The sequence below is a fragment of the Anabrus simplex genome, chromosome 1, assembly GCF_040414725.1.
Source record: "Anabrus simplex isolate iqAnaSimp1 chromosome 1, ASM4041472v1, whole genome shotgun sequence".
Lineage (NCBI taxonomy): Eukaryota > Metazoa > Arthropoda > Insecta > Orthoptera > Tettigoniidae > Anabrus > Anabrus simplex.
This window is the reverse complement of record NC_090265.1, coordinates 986550867-986573696: the sequence shown is the minus strand read 5'-3', so window position 1 is coordinate 986573696 and position 22830 is coordinate 986550867. Positions and strand designations below refer to the sequence as shown.

Here is a 22830-nt window from a genome sequence, read left to right as displayed (position 1 = left end):
TCAGATTACTTTCTCTTAATGTGGCTAATTTGCAGGCAGAGGCAAAGTCCTTGATGACTGGTCAATTGTTATTATCATACTGGATATCTTTAAAGGAGGAATTTATAACAATGGAGTAAACTGAACTGAATTTTACTCCTTGGTCAATATTCATGACAAGGGAAAGGCAGAATATATTAAAGTACAGACCTAATGTTACCATATTGTTGATCACAAAAAATCTATGAAGAGAGGCTAGCCTCCACATCAGACATCTTCATAATTATTTTATATTGGCAATGCTTTGTCTATTAATTTTTTATACAAATTTATTGTCTATGCAGTATGATAAGGCCAGACATTCTTCCCAAGACTGCTCAGGCCTTAAACAACAGCCTATTTAGGGGCAATTTCTAATCATATTCAAAACTTTTGAAATTGTGGCACATGGTTTTCGTGAACAGCAAATTAACAAATTTGTGGAAACTAAAAACTTTCTTCATTTGTGTCCTAAAATGTTTGTAGAGCAGAGGGAGGTGTTATTATTATACTGTACTCTTGCAAATTATGCCACTTACAGTCTCTAATTTTTCTTTCCAGTGGCATTGGCATGACAAAAGCAGATCTTGTGAATAACTTGGGAACAATTGCCAAATCAGGAACAAAAGCATTTATGGAAGCTCTTCAGGCTGGTGCTGACATATCCATGATTGGTCAGTTTGGTGTTGGTTTCTATTCAGCCTACCTGGTTGCTGACAAAGTAACAGTATCATCCAAGCACAATGATGATGAACAGTATATGTGGTCATCATCAGCTGGAGGTTCATTTACCATCAGGCCTGATTCAGGAGAACCTCTTGGTCGTGGTACGAAGATTGTGTTACATGTTAAGGAAGATCAGATGGAATTCTTGGAAGAAAGGAAGATTAAAGAAATTGTGAAGAAGCATTCTCAATTCATTGGCTATCCCATCAAGCTTCTAGTGGAGAAAGAGAGAGACAAGGAGGTAAGTGATGAGGAGGCAGAAGCAGAGGAAGAAATGGAAAAGGATAAAGAAAAAGAAAAGGAAGAAGAAGATGATGAATCCAAACCAAAAATAGAAGATGTAGGTGAAGAGGATGAGGAAGAAGGGAAAGATAAGAAGAAAAAGAAGCGCACTGTTAAGGAGAAATATACAGAAGATGAAGAACTTAACAAGACCAAGCCTATCTGGACTCGTAACCCTGATGATATCAGCCAGGAGGAATATGGGGAATTCTACAAATCTCTTACAAATGACTGGGAAGATCACTTGGCAGTGAAGCACTTTTCAGTGGAGGGACAGTTGGAGTTTAGAGCTTTGCTGTTTGTTCCTCGCAGAGCTCCATTTGATTTGTTTGAAAACAGAAAGAAAAAAAATAATATCAAATTATATGTGCGACGTGTTTTTATTATGGATAACTGTGAGGATTTGATCCCAGAATATCTGAACTTTATTAAAGGTGTGGTAGACAGTGAAGATCTTCCTCTCAATATTTCTCGAGAAATGTTGCAACAAAACAAAATTCTGAAAGTTATTCGCAAGAATCTGGTCAAGAAATGCCTAGAGCTTTTTGAGGAACTTTCAGAAGATAAAGATAGCTACAAGAAATTCTATGAGCAGTTCAGCAAAAACTTAAAATTGGGAATTCATGAAGACAGTACAAATAGGAAGAAACTCTCGGAATTATTGCGTTATCATACTTCAGCCTCGGGCGATGAGATGTGCTCTTTGAAAGATTATGTTGGTCGTATGAAGGAAAACCAGAAACACATTTACTATATTACAGGTGAGAACAAGGAACAGGTGGCTAATTCTTCTTTTGTTGAAAGGGTTAAGAAGCGAGGGTTTGAAGTAGTCTACATGACTGAACCAATTGATGAGTATGTAGTTCAGCAGCTGAAAGAGTATGATGGCAAACAGCTAGTGTCTGTTACAAAAGAAGGCTTAGAATTACCTGAAGATGAGGAAGAGAAGAAGAAGCGTGAAGAAGATAGGGCTCGCTTTGAGAGCTTATGCAAAGTTATGAAAGATATTCTGGATAAAAAGGTTGAGAAGGTTGTAGTTAGCAACAGACTTGTAGAATCCCCTTGTTGTATTGTAACGTCTCAATATGGATGGACTGCAAACATGGAGCGAATTATGAAAGCCCAGGCTCTTAGGGATACTTCAACCATGGGTTACATGGCAGCCAAGAAACACTTGGAAATTAACCCAGACCATCCCATAATGGAAACCCTACGTCAAAAGGCTGAAGCAGATAAGCATGACAAAGCTGTGAAAGACCTAGTAATGTTACTTTTTGAAACTGCTCTTCTGTCTTCTGGTTTCACATTAGAAGATCCTCAGGTTCATGCATCTCGTATTTACCGAATGATCAAGTTGGGTCTTGGTATTGACGATGATGATCCTACAGGTACTGAAGAAGGAAAGGGGGATTCCGAATTGACAACTATGGAAGCAGATGGAGAAGATGCATCACGAATGGAAGAAGTAGATTGATGCTACCAAAGCTCCTGGTTTCTTACCATGAAGGCTGAGATTCCTGTCATCCTTATTCGTATTAAATGTCTTTGGAAACTTGTAATATTCAATATTTATCCAATCTGAAATAAAATCTTTCATTTTCCTTTGAGTTTCTTCCATTTTTCAGTTTTATAGTAACTGTTGTGTTGCTGGCCTAAACAGCCATCAACGTTTGGTTTATATTTTGTAATTAAACTAAGTTACAGTGGAATAATACATTCTAGTCTTATATTGAAGTATGCTGCTTTACTTTTCTAGAGAAATGTTCTAGCCCAAAAAATATAGAATGTGTAATTCCATATCAAATCAACACAATTTTTAATGAAATTCTGCTTCATCATTTCATATTGTAATGAAATTTGGTATACTGTACACTATGATCACTATAAACAAACTCCCCAAATCTTGGATGAATATACTAACCAGTTTTGAAGTTAATGACCTTTCAATTTTCCCATTTTTTTTTCTAAACTACAGTATGTGAAACAGCCATACCGGTGTTTTAAAACTGAATAGGGTATTTCAAGATGGGTCCAAATGACATGTTTTCCAATATTCACTTTATGTTCATTCTGTGTTCTTAACATGGATGAGCATATGAAAAGAACAACCTAACATTCCATTCAGTACACTGTGTAAATTGTGTCTAAAAATCCCAAATATTCCTAGAAGGACCCCACTGACCCAGTATTAAACTACATGATTTTGTAATTGGGTCGTTTTTGAACTTAATACCATAGATAATAATAGTTGGGTTCAGGGGCGTAACGTTAGGGCCTGGATGGTCTGCAATGCAGGTGGGCCCGGGCCTTTAAGGGGCCCTGCAAACTCCTCGCACAAAATAATTTATATATATTGTATAAAATAATATGTAATTCTGGTTGATTTTAATTTATACTTGACAAATTAGGTGAGTCAAGTAAACACCAGCACTGCACTTTGCATAACCATGTGAGAGCATAATACAATATCTATATATCAATCTATGCATTTCCTAAGTAATAAGCATTTGAGTGCATGACTCATTCATATATGCAGAGTATGGGTTCATATTATTTCTGGAAGGCTTATCAGAGACCGATTGTCCCATGTGCACACATCCTATAAGCCTGTCGGGGAATGGAGATTGGTAATTTAATTTCACTCTTATGTTATTGATGGGCTGATGACAACATTTGGATGTTCTGACCAGGATGACATCAACTCTAAGCTTGCATACAATTATAAGACCCATTAAATATTTTTCTTTAAAATCTTACAATAATAAATAATCCCTTTGTTAGCATAAAATGACAATGTATTGCATTACTTCTTCCTGCTGTGATTGAATTTGTATTAGTTACTAGCATGGTACCCGTGCTTCGCTACGGTATTATACTGAAATTTATAACTGCATGTTTATTGTTTTAGATATATAATCCGCCGAAATTCGCGATCTGACACGTTTTCAACGAGAATCCACCAAAATTCCCGATCTGACTCGTTTGCTATTAGATTACGGCACATTTCCTCCCATTTTACAATCTTCCTTTCCAGCAATCGATTTCGTACTTCCCGGGCTAGGCTCAGGTATTCTTCCCGGTCAGTTAGGTCCATAAATCTTTGCCATACCGTATATTCCTACAATCATTTTTAATCTGGATAAAATCCTTCAGGAGATCCGGCGTGGTGTCTTATTGGGAGTCTTGGCGGCACTGAACCCGCGGCCGGCTGCATTCTTAGTCATTACCCATCCAGGAGCCGTTTCCAGTGCGGTCCGCACATTTGACGACGGTCCGGAACATTATTATTATTAATGTTATTCTTCTTCTTATTATTATTATTACTATTATGTGTTGCTGGGATGAATGATGACAGGGAAAACTGGAGTATCCGGAGAAAAGCCTGTTCTGCCTCCGTTTTGTCCAGCACGAATGTCACATGGAGTGACCGGGATTTGAACCACGGAACCCAACTGTGAGAGGCCGGCGCGCTGCCGGCTGAGCAACGGAGGATCCTTATAAGTACATTAAGAACAGTAAAATCAATTGGTCTCACCTCCTTTTACATCCCACCGCTGTTAGTTTTTATTGCCAACCCTCCCCCCCACCCCCCCAAATAATTAAAAGAAGGCGTGTTTCTTTATGATTAAGGGAGATTCCAAACACCAATGTTCACGTCTATTACCTTCAGTTTTGAGATATAAGTATCCCCATAAATATAATTTACTTTTGTCACTTCATTTCAAACTACTCCCCCCCCCCCCCAAGTGAATTTTCCCGCAAAAAATACTTGTTTCTTTAATAGTGAAGGATCTTCTAAATACCAATTATCACGACTCTAACTTCTTCACTTTTTGATTTATGTGTCCTCATGAAAGGAATTCAACTCCTTTACACTCCCGCCCCCCAAGATGGTTTTCCCCCCAAAACGCGTTTTTCTTTGTTTTTAAGGGAGATCCAAATACGAATTTTCACGTCTGTAACAACTTTAGTTTTTATTAGATGTATATATTCTCATACAATTAAAGTCAATTAATTTTTCAATTCTTTCACCCCCCTCCCCCCGTTTCATTGGATTTTCCGAGAATACGTGTTTCTTTATTTTTAAAGCAGATTGCAAATATCAAATTTCACGTCTGTAACATCTTCATTTTTAAGATATCAGTAGCCTAAATAAAAGAATTCGACACCATTTTCAGTCACTTTCACCCCTCCCCCCCTCCACCCGAGTGGTATTTCAGAAAATTAAAAATACACGTTTCTTTATGTTTAATAGAGATAAAAATACCATTTTTCACTTCTGTAACATGTTAAGTTTTTTAGATATACTGTAAAAATTCTCATTTTAAAATTTCACCCCTTTTGGGTTCCCCTTAAGTGGAGTTTCCAAAAACAAATCACCTATGTTTCTTTACATTTACAGGAGATTCCAAACACCCACTTTTTACGTCTGTAACATTTTACGTTTCCAAGATAATCTTTCAAAAAATTCACCCCAATTTGTCACTTCTGTTTAACCGCCATTAATAGGATTTTCCAAAAACTAAAAAAATACGTGTTTCTTTATTTTTAAAGGAGATCCCATATACAAATTTTCAGTTCTGTAATATCTTCCGTTTCTGAGATATATGTATCCTCATTAAAGGCATTCAACCCATTTTTCACCCTTTTACACCCCTCCTATTGGGATTTACAGGAAACAAAAAAATACGTGTCCCTTTATTTTTAGAGGAGATTCTAACTATCAAATTTTACATCTGTAAATTTTAAAGTTTTAAGATGTAGATACATTCATTTTAAAAAATTCACCCCCCTTTTCACAACTCAATATTTGGATTTTCCAAAAACGAAAAAATACGTGTTTCTTTACATTTAAAGTAGATCCCAAATACCAATTTTCAGGTCTGTAATATCTTCAGGTTCTGAAATATAAGTAGCCTCATTAAAGGCATTCAACCCATTATTCACCCTTTTACACCCTCCCTATTGGGATTTTCCGGAAAAAAAAGAATACGTGTTTCTTTATTTTTAAAGGAGATTCTAAATACCAATTTTTACATCTATAAACTGTAACAGTTTTGAGATATAGATACACACATTTTTAAAAAATCACCCCCTTTTAACCCCCCCCATTAATTTGATTTTCCAAAAACAAAAAAATATGTGTTTCTTTATTTTTAAAGGAGATCCCAAACACCAATTTTCAGGTCTGTAATATCTTCAGTTTCTGAAATATAAGTAGCCTCATCAAAGGCATTCAACCCCTTTTTCACCCCTCCTATTGCGATTTTCCGAAAACAAAAAATACGTGTTTCTTTATGTTTAATGAAGATTCTAAATACCAGTTTTTACATCTGCAAACTTTAAAAGTTTGGAGATATAGATTCACGCATTTTAAAAATTCACCCCCTTTTCACCCTCCCATTAATTGGATTTTCCAAAAACAAAAAAAAATACGTGTTTCTTTGTTTTTAAAAGAGATCAAAAGTACCAATTTTCAGGTCTGTAATATCTTCAGTTTCTGAGATATAAGTACTGGTATCCTGATTAAGGGCATTCAACCCATTTTCCCCATTTTCACCCCTTTTCACCCCTCCTATTGGGAATTTCTGAAAACAAAAAAATACGTGTTTCCTTATTTTTAAAGAAGATTCTAAATACCGATTTTTACATCTGTAAACTTTTAAACTTTCGAGACATAGACACACTCATTTTAAAATTTCACCCCTCTTTTCACCCCCTTAGCGAAGGAATATCCAAAAATCCTCTCTTAGCGAGCACCTACATCTTAATATGAATATATCCCCATAATTTCCTTTCTTTACGTCCAGTAGTTTTGGCTCTGCGATGATGAATCAGTCAGTCAGTCAATCAGGACAAGTTATTTTATATACATATAGATAGATTAATAGGTTTCCTGTCGTTTGGTAGGCCATGGCCCTTCGGGGCTGTTGCGCAATGGAGTTTGGTTTTATTCATAGGTTCTACATTTTATTTGAGGGGGCCTGAAGTTTAATTTTTGCAGGCGGGCCTGCATAGCATTTGTTACATGCCTGATTGGATTAGTATTACTGAAACATTTAGTATATTCATTTAGAAATTGATTGGCTAACTTGTGTCTTGCATATGTATATCGTCGCTACCGGGACAAAACCTCCTATGTGAAATATTTTAGCTTAGAACTTTGGTCAGTAAGGTTCTGTCATCTAAGGAGCAATATTGTGTGAATATTGTCAAGGCATTCTTGCTCTTCATAATGTCACATATCACATAGGAGGTTTTGTCCTGGCAATGATGATATTCAAATTGTTTCGTAATATTCCCTCCATTAAGTATATTGCGTTGTTTATGACAAGTTTTATAAATTTAAAAGAAATTGCTGGTATGGATGATGAAGAAATCCACTCCAAGGAAAGAAGAAAAGAGGGGATGCAGAAGAAAATAATGGGAAGCTTATAAGATCAGAAGGGAAGGAATACCGGTATGTTAACACAGCTGAAAATATTGATCCTGCAAGACAGCTTGGCACAAACTGCAGGCATGTCTAGGCCATGTATCATAACAGTAGAGAGTGTATGTTCTTTTAAAATGCAGTGTTTACAGATCACAGAAAACTCATTTTGTTGTATGCTATTTGAAACAAAATGTTTCACATACTACTTTAAGTTATTTTATAGGTCATATTTTAATTTATGTTATAGGTACAAGCAGCAATGTTCAACTATATCACTACTTGATGCCACAGAGGCATTGTTGACAAACTTTAACAAAATTGGTGACAAAACTGTCAAGACACATACTTACAAGGGTTAATTAAAAATGAGTGATATAAAATGGCATAAAAATAAAAGGACAAGAAGTACGAAAGCAAACTTTCATTACGAGATTAGCATACTCTGTTTTATTTGAAGATTAAAAAACAACACAAAGGTTCAATAGACAGCGATATATTTGTTTGTTCGAGATTAAGTCTGGTGGAATATTGTCTATCAGGAAGCATTTGCAAGTCTTCATGGGAGTAAATGTGAAAAGCATTTGGCGAATTGGGGAACTTCTAACTGCTAACAAAAACCTGAAGGATCAGTGTGGCAGACACAACAATAGACCAAGAGGTAAATTAGAAAAGATAATATAAACTATAGACGAGCATATCCGTAGCTTCCCATAGTATGTTTCCCACTATAGCCCTTGTGGTAGATAAAAAAAACCCTGGTATCTTTCAGCTAATTTAAATATACTGAAAATGTACACGTACTTGCAGAAGTGCTATCCTGAAGTTTATTTCACACTTCTAAGTCCAAAATAACGGAGTTGAGTAAATTGAGTTTCAAACAGAAGCTTGAAGAAATTGGTCTCCTCTCTGTTGTTGAGAAAAGGATTTGTTTGTAAGTCACACAGTTCAAGTATTTGGTACGACCAATTTCCTTCTTCAATTTTCTGATACTGAAGAGCTATGCATCTTGTTAAAGTTCCCCAATATAATATTAACACCTAGCGGGTCCATACGATCATGGCCTGCATTGTTTTGTTTAGATTGCTTGCAGTGCTTTGTATAGCTCTGTGGAATTCATTAAAGAAACTTCTGGCAACTGTGTGTGAGCATTTAGGGTCTCTCATATAAACTCAACCGAACGCGCAGTGTTTGTACTCTGCGCTACGGCAGCTGCCTCAGCCGAACTTATGTCACACGCGGCCGCCCTGCTTTATGCGTGTATACAAACTTATAAAAGATGCTGGAAGGGTCGTTCATCCTGGGTTATACAGGCATTGTATCTGGTAACCACATTCTGGCTGACGCGAGTGAGGTCTGCCACTGTAATGTTTTTGATTTCATTCGTAATGTTTTCTTTCAGTTCCTCTAATGTGTGATGATTTGCTCAATACACTTTTTCTTTCAGTTTACCCCACAAGCAAAAATTACACACTGTTTGACCTGGAGAACAGGGGGGAAATAGACCAGCACTGATCTTACTGTCTGCAAACACTTCCGAGATTGTAAGAAGGGAATCTTCTGTTGTATGAGCAGGGGCTGAATCTTGTTGAAACCACCCACGCGATTTTGTTTCTTCCGTTAACTGATGGAAGAACGGTGTCAAAATGTCATCTTGGTACCTCTCAGCATTTACTGTCATCTCTAAAAAACAGGCCCAATTATTCGTATATTGCACTAAAAGCACACCAAACACCAATCTTCCTATCATAATGAGAGACATCATAAACACCATTACAATTTTCTGCACGCCAATAGCGAGAGTTATGATTGTTCACACGACCATTAAGATGAAACCAGCCCTCATCTGAAAAGAACACAAGCTGTGGGTCGAATAAACAGTCATTCAATGATGCAAGATACCACTCACAATATCTCACTCTTCATTTTCACGCCTTTCGTTGCCCTTGTCTTCCTTTGGACGATACCTTCATTTTTGGAAGTGTCGGATCCCTTCCATTTTTTCCTCTCTGATTAGTGTTATATAGAGGATGGTTGCCTAGTTGTACTTCCTCTTAAAACAATAATCTCCACCTTTATCCCTAATTTGTGATTTTTTGCTTGTTTGGAAGATACTGGAAACAAAGAGGAATGACATTTTTTTCCAGCAAGTGACTTGTCTACGAAGAAAGGGAATGTAATGGTGTCTGAACAAACTGTTGGTGTGATCCACAAGAGGATTGAAGCGAGCACATCTGTAATGTTTTTCATTACAAGTGATAAGCTTTAAGAGCTTCATTTTAAGTAATACTAATCCCGTATTGACTATAATCAATTAGTAAATATTCAAGATAAACTTCAGGTCGTTCACCTTAGGACACACTCTCCTACTTCCCCTCCACACTCCCCGCTCAGCGTAGTAACTACCAGTACTTGTTTTAAAGCAGATGCGCACTTACCTCAGTAGAAGAGAGTCCTTCTCCGCACATCGGGGCCAATAATAAGGAATAAAATTATATCCATTATATACAAAGAACTTCGCCACTACGGCCCCGAGTTGACATTAAATTCTAAAGCATTCAATATATTATACTATCTAAGGAATGCATATCAAAGATTTAACAAATCTTTCATCAAGAGATACAAATCAAGTGTGCTATTTACAACAATTGATCATTTAAGATTTTATAAAGCACAACTGGTATTTTCCAAGAATATCATCAAGAGTATAATGGACAATTTAACAGTCTTATCTATCATATGACTTAAAATTTTAACAAAATTTCTAAGATCTCATTTTAAATGTCATAACCATACATCAATATTTTAATGTGTCTTTCTAATTTTAATAATATTTATTTCGTATTTCTGATATATTAATGTTAATTCAGCTGATAATGTCCCTTAGGGGACGAAACATGTACTAAATATAATAAATTACATATTGTATTGAATAGGTGGACCACTTAGTTATATTATTTAAGTTTATCTTGAATATTTACTAATTAATGTTTTTCATGCGTAGACAAGAGCAAAACTCGATGGTTTTTTTTTTTTTAGATTTTTACTCCTGGTAGCTGGGGGAAACAACAAATCATCATTCACAAGATGAAAGAATTTCAGAATCAGGTGGAATTTGTTCCTTGAGAACATATTTGAGAACCATGGGATGAATCGAGAGTCAAATGTTCCAGCCCCCTTTGGGCGGGGACGGTAGAATAACATCCACGGTATCCCCTGCCTGTTATAAGAGGTGATCAAAAGGGGCCCCAGGGGTTCTTGACTTAGAAGCAAAGGTTGGTGACCACGGGACCCATAGCCGGGTGCTGACATTGTTTTCACTTGTGCCAGGCTCCTCACATTCATTTATCCAATCCAACCTTCCTTGATCAACTCTTGTTCTTTTCCAACCTTGATGGTATTAGAGCATTTGAGGCCTAGGGAGTCTCATTTTCACACCCTTCTTAGCCCTTGTCTTTCTTTGTCTTTATCCAAATGTCGGATCCCTTCCATTTTTTTCCTCTGATTAGTCTTAATAGATTTCCCTGTGGGGGAGGGGGTAGAATAACACCCACGGTATTCCCTGCCTGTCGTAAGAGGCAAATAAAAGGGGCCCCAAGGGCTGTCGATTTGAGAGTGTGGTTTGGCGACCACAGGGCCCTTGGTGAGTTCTGGCATTGCTTCCGCTTGTGCCAGGCTCCTCACTTTCACCTATACTATCCGGCCTCCCTTGGTACACGCTTGTTGTTTTCCGACCCTGACAGTATTACATATGGAGGCCTAGGAAGTCTTTCATTTTCATGCCCTTCGTAGCGACACTTCAATAAACATACACCAGGTTCAAGCACTGATAAACCCCAAACAACAAAACGTAGTGACAAGAAATGCTAATCCATGTTCTTTATATTTTCCTACCAACAATGCTCTTTGCTTCACGGTAGCAGGAGAAACCCAAACAATAATGTGATACTGAATCACACATCAACCATCCAGAAATTTATTCCCAACTTCCCCTTGTGGGTGGAGGTGGTAGAATAACACCCATGGTATCCCCTGCCTGTCGTAAGGGGTGCCTTTATTATCCTACATCAACCAGCTTTCTCTCCCATACCTGAACAATACTCAGTAATTAGTGTCTATTAAGACATTAGAGAGAAGAACGTGACTGCAGGAAGAGTGTGATTGCACTCCTTGGCACTGTAAGGGTTTCATGATGGCCCTATGATGTGTGCAAACCCAAACCATAACGAGTAGAAGAGAAAGTGCGAGCTCTAAAGTTGTTCCCTATTGGCTAGTATAAAGACTGTGATGAATCGTCTGCTAGGGGCAGCACCGTTGCTATCTGAGAATTGGTATCTGTAGTTGTAATATGGTTATATTCGGTAGTGTCGTTCTGTGAAGGCAAAAACTTAATTGTCATGCATTATTGTTCAGTGAAAGTGAAGAGCATGTGATTTGGTGATGGTGTTCTTTTATTTAGTGCAAATATAGTGCTGAGTTTATAAAACAAAAATACCGACGAGGAAAAATGCCTACTTGCTTCATTCCAGGATGTAAGTCTGGCTACAAAATTACGAAAGGTAAACACTTCTTCAAACCACCTAAAAATGAAGCAGAATTTTCAAAATAGGAGAAAGTGATTTCCAGAAAGGACAAAAAGCTTTCTGATAAGTGCTATGTGTGGGATTCACATTTTTCTGATGAAATTATTGTTAAATCAGATTCATTTGTAATACAATGCAAACAGGTAGAAATTCCTAGAGACAGATGGAAACTGAAAACTGGTGCTGTCCCTCATATATCCCCCAATTTGCACATAGTATCTCTCAAAACAATTAAACAAACAAAAATCACCCCGTAAAAGACAGCCTCCGAAGATGGAGGAAGGTTCAAGAAACAAATCACACAGGCCTCACCGCGAATTAAATTTCGATGCTTTTTCTGAGAGTGCTAAAAGAAATGAAATAGATTCATACACAGCTAAAAAGACAATAAGTTCACCAAGAAGCAAACTAAAAAGACAGGGACGTAATATAATGACTATCTGTAATAAATTGAAAACAGTTAATGCTAAGATATTGTTGCTAGAGAAATAACTTAGAGATTCCAAATTACAGCCAAATTATTCAAGTGAGCCGACATTAAGCAGAAGGCAAAATATGATTATCAAACACCATGTTAAAAATAATGTCGGCTAAGAAATAAGAAAGGGATGAGATATGTTAATGAATTCCTTTTAGATAGTCTCTTATTTAAAATTAAATCACCTAAGGGCTATAGACTGTTTAAGGCATGACATGCTTCCCCTTCCTTCGGCGGCTCACCTGCGAAAATTAGTTAAAGGTCTTAAGTGCCCTTACGGGATGAACACCCATGCCATTAGTGCTATTGAGAACTATTTCTGTGAAGAGAAGAGCGAAAACAATTGCACAGGAATTCTCATATGTGACGAAGTAAAACTGAGAGAAGAGGTTCAGTTTAACACCAACTCATAAAAAGTTGATGGATTCGTAAATTTAGGAGAACACACCCAAGAACACGAGAAACATAAACCCTATTGCATAATTGGGTTCAACCGGATGCTGTGTATGCAAGCCGAAATTCCACACCTGGTGATATTTTGTCACAAATTTTAATCCAGGTGCTCTTACAACTGGAGCAAATTGGTGCCAGAATTTTAGGTTTCACCCCAGATGGAAGTCAGTCTAATAAAAAGGTGTGGAAATGTTTAGGAATAAATGGAAAAGAAGGGAAGGTCTGTGCTCTATTTCTAATTCTTTTGATTCTAGTAGGAGACTTTGGGCCTTTTCAGATGCTGTACAAAGAATTAAGTGCATCAGAAATAATTTTCACGACAAAAGGCAAGTCTATTACAAAAATGATGTTGTGGACTTTAAATTCTATCGACAAATTTTGAAATGGATAACTGCCATAAATTTGCAGGTTTGAAAGTTTGTCACAAGCTGACGTCTACACATATAGATCCCACTTCATTTCAGCGCATGAATGCGAGACTTGATTTTCAGTTATTTAGTAATTCTGTTGCAAATGGCATAAAGTTCTTTAGACAGATAAACTTGGAGGGATTTGAAGACAGTGAACCGACAGAAATGTTCACAAGGGAATTAAACATCCTAATAGATGTATTAAATACTTCTACACCAGCAGGGGCTCTTAATAAAGATTCAATAGGGCATCAAACCTTAATAAAATGGAGAGATAACCTCAGTGGGAAGAATTATACTTTTGCTTCAGAAAGAACTCTTGAACCCCTAAGAATAACAATTGAGATCACCATACAGGTGTCCGAGTATTTATGGAATAATGGATTCTGATACGTGCCCACAGCCAAATTTAATCACGATCTACTTTGGTATACTACTCTCATTAAGTTGTGACGACCACCCTTCAACAATAGATTTTCAGAATTGACACATGTTGCAGTCTATTTATATCCCAACCAAACTTGCCCTGTCTTCGGGTAGTAATTGTGAGCCCAAATTTGAACTGACATTGACATCATTCGACAATCAAATGAGAACACTGACTAAGAAGACGGAAGAGACAAATAAGGCTGTAGCAACAAATGCACAAAATAAAATAAGACAAGCACTAGACTTCACTAAGAACATGGATGACCTCTTACCGGACTGTGAGAACAATTTAGGTTTAATTAACAGTGATAGCCGCAGTCTTGCAAAGGAGTGTTTGATTTATTATCTAGGAGGATATATTGTATGCAATGTATCCAAGGTCACAAAATGTCATAAATCTGTCAGCCTGCTTCATGGAAAACCTACAGAAGAAATACTTGCCGCAGCCCTCACATTTATTAGGGACTATAGCAATAAATACAGCACTGACAGCACTTTCCTCAGCTATCCTTTAAGAGCAGTTTATAATGTGTTCGTGCAAGTTGAAAGGGTAGTGGAACAAAAACTCTCCTGTGAACATAGTCTATGGGGCGATATATTTTACAAGTGTTTGGACAGTTTGCACAGTATCACTATTAATTTGAAAGAATTAGGATGCTGCGATGACCATGTTGCGGACATTATCCCTAAACTTGTGTTACATTATATAAAATGTCGATTTTATTTTGTAACAAGACAGATGAGAAAGGAACTGAAATCTTCTAAGGCCACAAAGTCTACCCGGAAGCTATCTAAACTATTTGACAACTGACTTCTGGAATGGTAAGCAAAAGCATAATATTTTTCATGCAATAATTGTCTTTTATTCGTATTCTGACTTGTAAGCTCAAATACTGCTGGGAGAGTGGCCTAGCGGAGCAACCGATGAACTAGGGGAGTGATCACACTTCTACCTTCTACTTGCTATGCCCAAACTGTAAGAATTGATTGCATAATGTCATCTTCACTCTCAATGGCCAAGGTGAGACTCGGATCTTGCACCGCAACATTGTAGGTTTTTGTGAGGATGCCACTATTTAAATTGTCAATGGAAGTGTTCAACCTCTAGGCACAGAACATCAGAGGCATCTATCTCACTCTGAATGCAATTAGTATAGATCTCCATTTTCATGCATGATGTTATTCTCTCTATCTCAGTTGCTTAAGAAAGTGCAAGCATAAGTTCTGCAGCTCTCATAAAATCAGTCAGATGATTGTGAAGGAAGGTATCTGTGTTCTGCAACTCATTTGCGCTAATATAAATATTCTTTGAGATATAGTCCCTGAGAATTTGTTTCTTTCATATTATTTTTAGGATTATTCTACAGGTGATAAACTTAGAAGCAGGAGAAGTCCAATGAGAGTATGTGTGCATTTTACTCTCTGTTTTTTCTCCACAACAGAATTCCTAAAATTACACAAAGACATCTTGTGTGGAATCCACAGAAATATACAGCATTTGAGAAGGCTGATAAAATCACACTTCTCAAGACAAGGTAGTTGTGGAAAAAAGAAAAAAAAAGGCCTAAGTACAATTTTCATGGATAATAATGTGCAAGCAATAAGCCTACCTGGTGGCCATAATCGTTAAGGCATGAAGTCTATATGATCTGACACCATGGTTAGCCAGTTCGAGTCCCGCTGGTCGAAAAAAATTTTCACCTTCAGAATGTTGGCTGGCAAGGATAGGGGAGGTGATGGTATGCAATTTCTAATCACTAGACTGCGTGCCAAAAGCCTGGACTAAATTCCCTCCACAGTGCTCATATGGAGTGAGGGCTTATGATGCTGTTGATGGTGATTTGTCTGCTGGATGGAGATGTAAAGACTGGAGCAGACCCCTTGGTGCTATCCGACAGGAGTAGGCTATGTGCTGGCACCAGGCTTTACCCTCTCCCTTCCTACTATCATATATCATGTCATTCATTTCATCTCATTAACTCCTCCGATGAGGTTGACGTCAGGAAGCACATCCGGTAACAAAATCTCACAATGAAGATTCATCTCACTTCATACCCGACCCCTTAGAGAAATGGGACAAGGGTTGGACGTACAATGTGCAAGCAGTGACAATTTCTAAAAGTAAGTCCACATAAAGTTTATACCGTATAAACATGGGACATTAAAAGAGAAAGGAAAACCTGGGACAATTACAAAAAAAAGGGGCCAAAAATGTAGACAAAATTCAGTGAACATTTAAAATCAATCTTTATATTGTGCATGCAAATAATTCAAAACAACTTCTTAAATTTGCTCTCCAGATTGATATAGATGATTTATTGTGCAGAAGTAGATACCTCATTAACACTCTGAACATTACCATATTTTAATAAGGAACCGGCAGTGAACTGAGTCTTTCTCCTTAATTTTAATACATTATTCTACAACAGCGAAACATAGTACTGTGCATACTTTTCAAAATGAAGATGTTAATCAGAAAGTATATATCTAATGAAATTTAACTATACAGTCGAACCTGCCCTAACAGACACCTTTATTCAGTGGACACATAAGGCATGTGTTAAATAAGCCTCATTTAAGTGGACACCTCGAATTGCCATTAGTCTCGTCTACTTGTTTTAAGTGGACATTTTCTTTCCATAGCCTCTAGCATCCTGAACTACATTTGACGGACAAAAATGATCAAATTTCACTTTTTTGGTTTCTACGGATGTTCAGTAGGACTATAAATTTGACAAAAAATAATTTCATCCCTTAACAAAGTCGGGTGGGTATGTATCACCAGTGATACATATGGAGACAAAATATCCTAACATGGACGATATATCAATTTCCATTAGAATATTTAATTTTTGTATTTTAGGAATATAAGACATTTCCTTCATTCTAAATAGCTACATTAACATTTTAATAAAGAGTTTTTTGATATTCTTAATTACATATAGAATTTAAAAAATTGCAGTCTTGTTTGATTGAACACACATTTACAAAAAAAAAAGTTTGAAATTACTGAGAATGCTAAGAATCAATATCAAATTATCTGGAAAAATCTATTGTTCTATATTGTTCTATCTCTTGCGGAAAGCAAGAAAGCAATTCTTATCCAGGGATAAACACAAAAAAACAATGGACTGTGTACAATGGGCCCAAGTTAAGGAATTGCAGCGGGGAAGTCTACATCTGGACTGGTTCTTCTGTTTATCCCTCATGATTTCTGGCATATGCGGAGCATTTTCAAACCTGTTGTGTGGTGAAGGTAAGGACTGGGGTGTTCTTGGCCGTTTATGTTTTGCACGATCACTGGCATTATCATCCTTGTCTTCGTCCTCTTCTTCATCCCCTATGGTGTCCTTGTACAAGTAAATGAGCTTTTCTGCAACATCCGGATGGAAATCGAACTAAGTCAGAATTTCTTTCCTTGTAAAACCACTTTGTAGAGCATCTTGTCTGTATTCTATCCACGCCACTGCCAGAGCGAAATCTATGAAATGGTGGACCACTCGTATCGTCCATTTGTTTGTTCGACTTCTCATAGCATATTTTTCCTCTACTCTGTCCAGCTAGTCAACTCCCCCCATGTGCTGATTGTACTGTTTCACAACATGGGATCATGGGACTTGAATGTAACGTGCATCCTTTTTTGACCAGCGCTTACATTCATCAACTGCCTCAGCTCCATACTCAGATGAAGCGACGTAAGCAGGTTTGTTGTCAAACCACTTGGTTATGACTAACTTCTCATCCCTCCTGACAACTTGATCAAATGTGCCTCTTCCTTCCTTTATGTCTAGGTCCCATTTGAACTGGACACCTTTGGGCAGGCAGCTGACCATTATGGTCCCAGTGGCCAATATGTATCTTTGGATAAGGAGGCTCTCAAGAAGCACTACTAAGGTATAATACCTGTCCATGAAAACTGATGAGCCAGGAGGGACTGAATCACAGACATTTAGCACTACCCTACCACCTAAATTGATTTTGTCAGGAAGGGGTGTTTTTTAAGAGATTATTTCCCCTCCTTTTCCGTGGTTCATCAGGAAATAACATCCTCACCTGACCGTGAAACGGTATAATTTGTTTGTCAATGGATACTTCTTTAGGCCAAGGATTTTTTAGACATCCCTCTCTAATTTGGTCCAGGAGTGGCCAAACTTTCCAAAAGCTGTTCTGCTGTTTAGTCTTGTTAGATACTACATTATCATCAACTATTTTTAGCCCATTTCCTAATTAAATAAAATCTGTCCCTTGAGATATTATCTACAATTAAGGGGTAACAAGTCCTTCACTCCAAACACATCCTTATCCGCAGAAAACCCAACAAGGATGCTACAACTGCAGAACCCCAGTACTTGCAGATTTCCTCCCCAGTACAGCGCAATGATTTTCCAGTTACTGCCACCTGCCTGATATTCATGTACTCCGACATATCTTCAAACAGTGATGGCTGAACGTATTTATATTTGTATTATTAACAAATACATCACAATTGGGAAATATCCTGGTGGCAATGGTCACTTATGGTGATAATAGGATAAAGTTAATACATACTTACACAACAACAACAAAAGAAAAGTACAACAAGCAATTCCATGGAAAGAAAATATTACAAGAAATATTACTAGTTTAACATTCTTAAGTACATCCAGTACAGTGGCGTAGCCAAGTGGTGGACCCAGGAGGCCCCCCCCCCACACCCCAAATGTTTCCTGAAACTAGAGCGAGGATCAACCGTTGTTTTATGCACGGTACGAACAACTTAAAAACTTACACCGAAATGATAAATTAACTTAGCGACAAAGAATCTACTAGCAGGGCTCAATAGGGCCATACATAATTCTCCATATTTGTACTGCTTGAATGAAGGGAAAACACTTAGGATTGTGATGCGCGGGGATATTTCCCTGTAGAGGCCTCAGTATTGGGAATGTAACCATGTGTTGACAAATGTCAAAAGATGAGGAAAAGGGCAATTAGCCAAGGATTACTCAGTAGGGGGCCGGAACGTGACCACCGTGATAACAGGGTCTACGTCCAGAAACAGTTGCAAGCTTACATCTTGTCAGCTTTTGCAGATCAGCTCCAGGAAACTGAGGTTGTACTGTGGTTGAAAGATGTGCTGTGTTTAAGTTGCAGCGTTCAGAAGACTGTGACAGGATTGTGAGCTGCATGTTAGTTCTTCATTTTGTGCCATATAAGTAACTTCTTTTTGAAGACGGACCGTTTTGTCACTAAGGGCAAAACTATGTGCATCCTCGGTAAGTTACGCAAAAGGTTTTTTTATTCTAACGGTAGCAAGACAGATCGTGGATGCCTGGGGACTGATGGGAACCTCAAATGGCACCATCAAAAGTGCGGGTAACTATCTTGTAATTAGCGCATGTGATAACTCGGTTCCAATGGTTCTATCTTCTCATCAAGACGGCCAAGGCTTCAATCGCAGTCGATGCATGAAACATTTTTAAAATGGGAAGGCATGTTCTATTGAACATTAAAACAAGAATAATAGTTAACACCACCTTTCCAATACTTATCTTTCCTATATTTAGGAAATAAACATTACAACAGGCGTTGTAAGATGGGACATGTTTCGCTTTAACAGTAGTAAGCATCATCAGCCGAAAATAAATCTTAGCCTAAAGTTAGGTCAGGGCCCTGAACCTAGTGTCCTTAACATATATGGCACCCTAAGAATCAACATTTAGCCTACTTTCTGTTCTTATCCTCTGTCTCAACTCGATTGTGTTTTTTCTCTTAGCCATGTTGTAACATTCCATGTTTTTTCACACTAGTTTTAAGCCTATTTTCATTTTATAAATATAAATGTTGATTCTTAGGGTGCCATATATGTTAAGGACACTAGGTTCAGGGCCCTGACCTAACTTTAGGCTAAGATTTATTTTCGGCTGATGATGCTTACTACTGTTAAGCGAAACATGTCCCATCTTACAACGCCTGTTGTAATGTTTATTTCCTAAATATAGGAAAGATAAGTATTGGAAAGGCGGTGTTAACTATTATTCTTGTTTTAATGTTCATATCTGATGTCCAATATGGTCTACAATGAGATTTATTACTTGTAATGTTCTATTGATTCGGATTCTACTTAAAACACTAAATCCCATTCCTTACCTTTCTTTAGTACTTTTGAGCCATAACCGCATCATTTATGGTGGTGTATTTTGAGTATCCAACCATTCTTCGGGTTTACCTTGTATCTTAAATGGTGCGTGGATGCAGTGGCGAACCCACAAAATAATTTCAGTGGCCAAGTCCAGGCCAGTAGCATAGATACAACTTTTCCTTGGAAGGGGTTGTAAAAAGATGTTTTATTTTTAATTTAGAATTTGCTTTACTTCGCATCGTAGGTCTTATGACGACGATGGGAAAGGAAAGGACTAGGAGTGGGAAGAAAGTGGCCATGGCCTTAATTAAGGTGTGAAAATGGGAAACCACGGAAAACCATCTTTAGAGCTGCCGACAATGCGGTTCGAACTCACTATCTCCCGGATGCAAGCACACAGCTGTGCACCCTTAACCACATGGCGAACTCGCCTGCGAAATGAAAAGAAAGCCGGCCCTACTGAGTGCATTGACGGATCGTCTGTAGATATTGATGGTTTTGATTCTTACCATGTAATTATATCCAACAATCAGAATCACAGCTTCTGTATTCTAAACCGGCTGCATTATTGAAACTGTTCGTACAATTGATAATATCGTTCTTCGTTTGTGAGGAAGTAGAATCTTCATTTAATTTGTTTTCTTAAAAATAGGAACCACTTTGGTACTACGCCCCGTGAAGGTGACTACCTGCCAGGTCGTAGATATTTCGATCACAGGAGACTCATGGCCAACACTATTGCACCCACAAACAAGGCTGTATCTTCCCGATCCTATGCCTGTCATAGCTCTGTCAGTGCCGGGCATCGAATGCAGGATGCATTAAGTCAAATTCTAAAATAAGGAGACCTAAAAGTAACTAGCCGACCCCGTGGTGTACGGGTAGCATGCCTGCCTCTCACTGGAGGCCCCGGATTCGATTCCCGGCCAGGTCAGCGTTTTGACCTGGAACTGAGGGCTGGTTCGAGGTACACTCAGCCCACATGCTTATAACTGAACGGCTATCTGAGGTTGAGATGGTGGCCCGGTCTAGAAAGCCTAGAATAACGGCGGAGATGATTCGTTGTGCTAACCACAGGACACCTCGTAATTTGCAGGACTTCGGGCTGAACAGCGGTCGCTTGGTAGGCGATGGCCCTTCGGGGTTGTTACGCCATGGAGTTTGGTTTAGAAAAGTGAACAGAGAAGGAAGCGACACCCCTGCAAGGCTCTTTAGCTTCCAGCTAGTTCTTCCATCCGGTCTCATGCATTTAGGATAGTTGAAAAACGTAAGCCTTAATAAATGCTCCTCATCTATTTATAACAATAATCACAAACACCTCCTTTTCATGTGGCTCAGTTGGATAAGTCACTGTCCTTCTGAGTCCGAGTTCGCAGGTTCAAATCCCGACTTGGGTCGGTGGCCTTCAAAACGGTGTTGAAATGGCATACGTACGAATATTAGCGTCACAAAACTGTAACTTGATACTACTATATTCTGCATCCCAGACTTGCGAGGGAAACTAATTAACAATTTGCTTTAAGTCGCACCGACACAGATAGGCCTTATGGTGACGGTGGGAGAGGAAAGGCCTAGGAGTGGGAAGGAAGCAGTCATGGCCTTAATTAAGGTACAGCCCCAGTATTTGCTTGGTGTGAAAGTGGGAAACCATTTTCAGAGCTGCCGACAGAAGGGTTCGAATCCACTGTCTCCCGGATGCAACCTCACAGCTGCGCGGCCCTAACCGCTAAGGAAACTAATAGGACAAGGTAAACCCTCCCTAGCATATGATGTGACGTGTATTTTTCTTTACCAACTAACAAAATATCTATACCCATACCCCTTACGTTCTATACTTATTTATTTATTTATTTATTTATTTATTAGTGCCTTTTTTTACAGTGGTGAAGTTAGGGCATGAGGCACTCTCGTACACTTAACCACATACTAATCAAAATCTTAAATAAAATACTGAGATACATAAAATAGTTAAAGCTACATAAATTAATATAATTGAAAATAAATTTAAATAAATTACTAAATTAATGTTAAAACTAATTAATATTAAAAACTCTTAAAAATGACTAATCCTCCGGCATGCACACATTCATACTTCAAGCATTCAGTCATCTGTCCTCAGGAGGTAGTCTCGGCAGGTGACCTTAAATCTTGATAAAGAGCTAGTTTCTCTGACTTGAGCTGGCAGGGAATTATATAATCTGGCGCCGGTCACCACAATGATCTATTAATTTTATTTGTGCGATGCAGTGGAATAGAAAGAAAGGATCTAGAACGTGTATTTAAGTTGTGAAATGATGATAAAAAGGTAAATTTAGAACAAATATACAGTGGCTGACTTTCAGCTAACACTCCTAAACACCATCATTAAAAGTGTGTACAATAGAGTAAATTAATGTATTATTTGGGTCCACCTTTTCAATACAAAATGTAAATAGTTTAAATTACATAAGTGATTAGGGACTAGTTTTGACATAGTAATAGGTCATCGTCAGCCTAAAGCTAAATTAAAACACAAATAACGAAGAAATTAAACAATGTAAAGACATGTACGGTCTCGTAAAAGTACATTCCATGTGAGATATTGTGCAGCACTATGTTAAAAAATAACTCTCTGAAAGAGATTCATAATAAGTCCAGTGCATATTAAAAAGATGTTATAGATAGGAATCCTTGAGTTTCTGGAATATGCTGGCTCCTTTAAGATGCAGGTATCCAATTGAAGAACCACTGAGCCGAAGTTACGTCGTTTATTTATGAATGAAGTCCAGTGCGCCTTATAGCATTAAAAAGTCCAGTGCACACTAAAAAGATGTTATAGAAAAGAATTCTTGAGTTGCTGGATAAGGAGATTAGAATATGCTGGCTCCTTTAAGATACTGGTATCCAATTGAAGAACCACT

At 37.9% G+C, this 22830-nt stretch overlaps 1 protein-coding gene across 1 annotated transcript in view; it reads left to right on the top strand.

Annotated features, from left to right (window-relative positions):
• Nucleotides 1–2540, top strand: part of LOC136875419 (heat shock protein 83) — a 77914-nt gene extending 75374 nt beyond the window's left edge. The window contains exon 4 of the mRNA XM_067148978.2: nt 580–2540. Coding sequence (XP_067005079.1) covers nt 580–2500 — 1921 coding nt within the window. The 3' untranslated portion in view covers nt 2501–2540. The remainder of the gene's footprint in view (nt 1–579) is intronic.
• The last annotated feature ends 20290 nt before the right edge of the window (nt 2541–22830 follow it).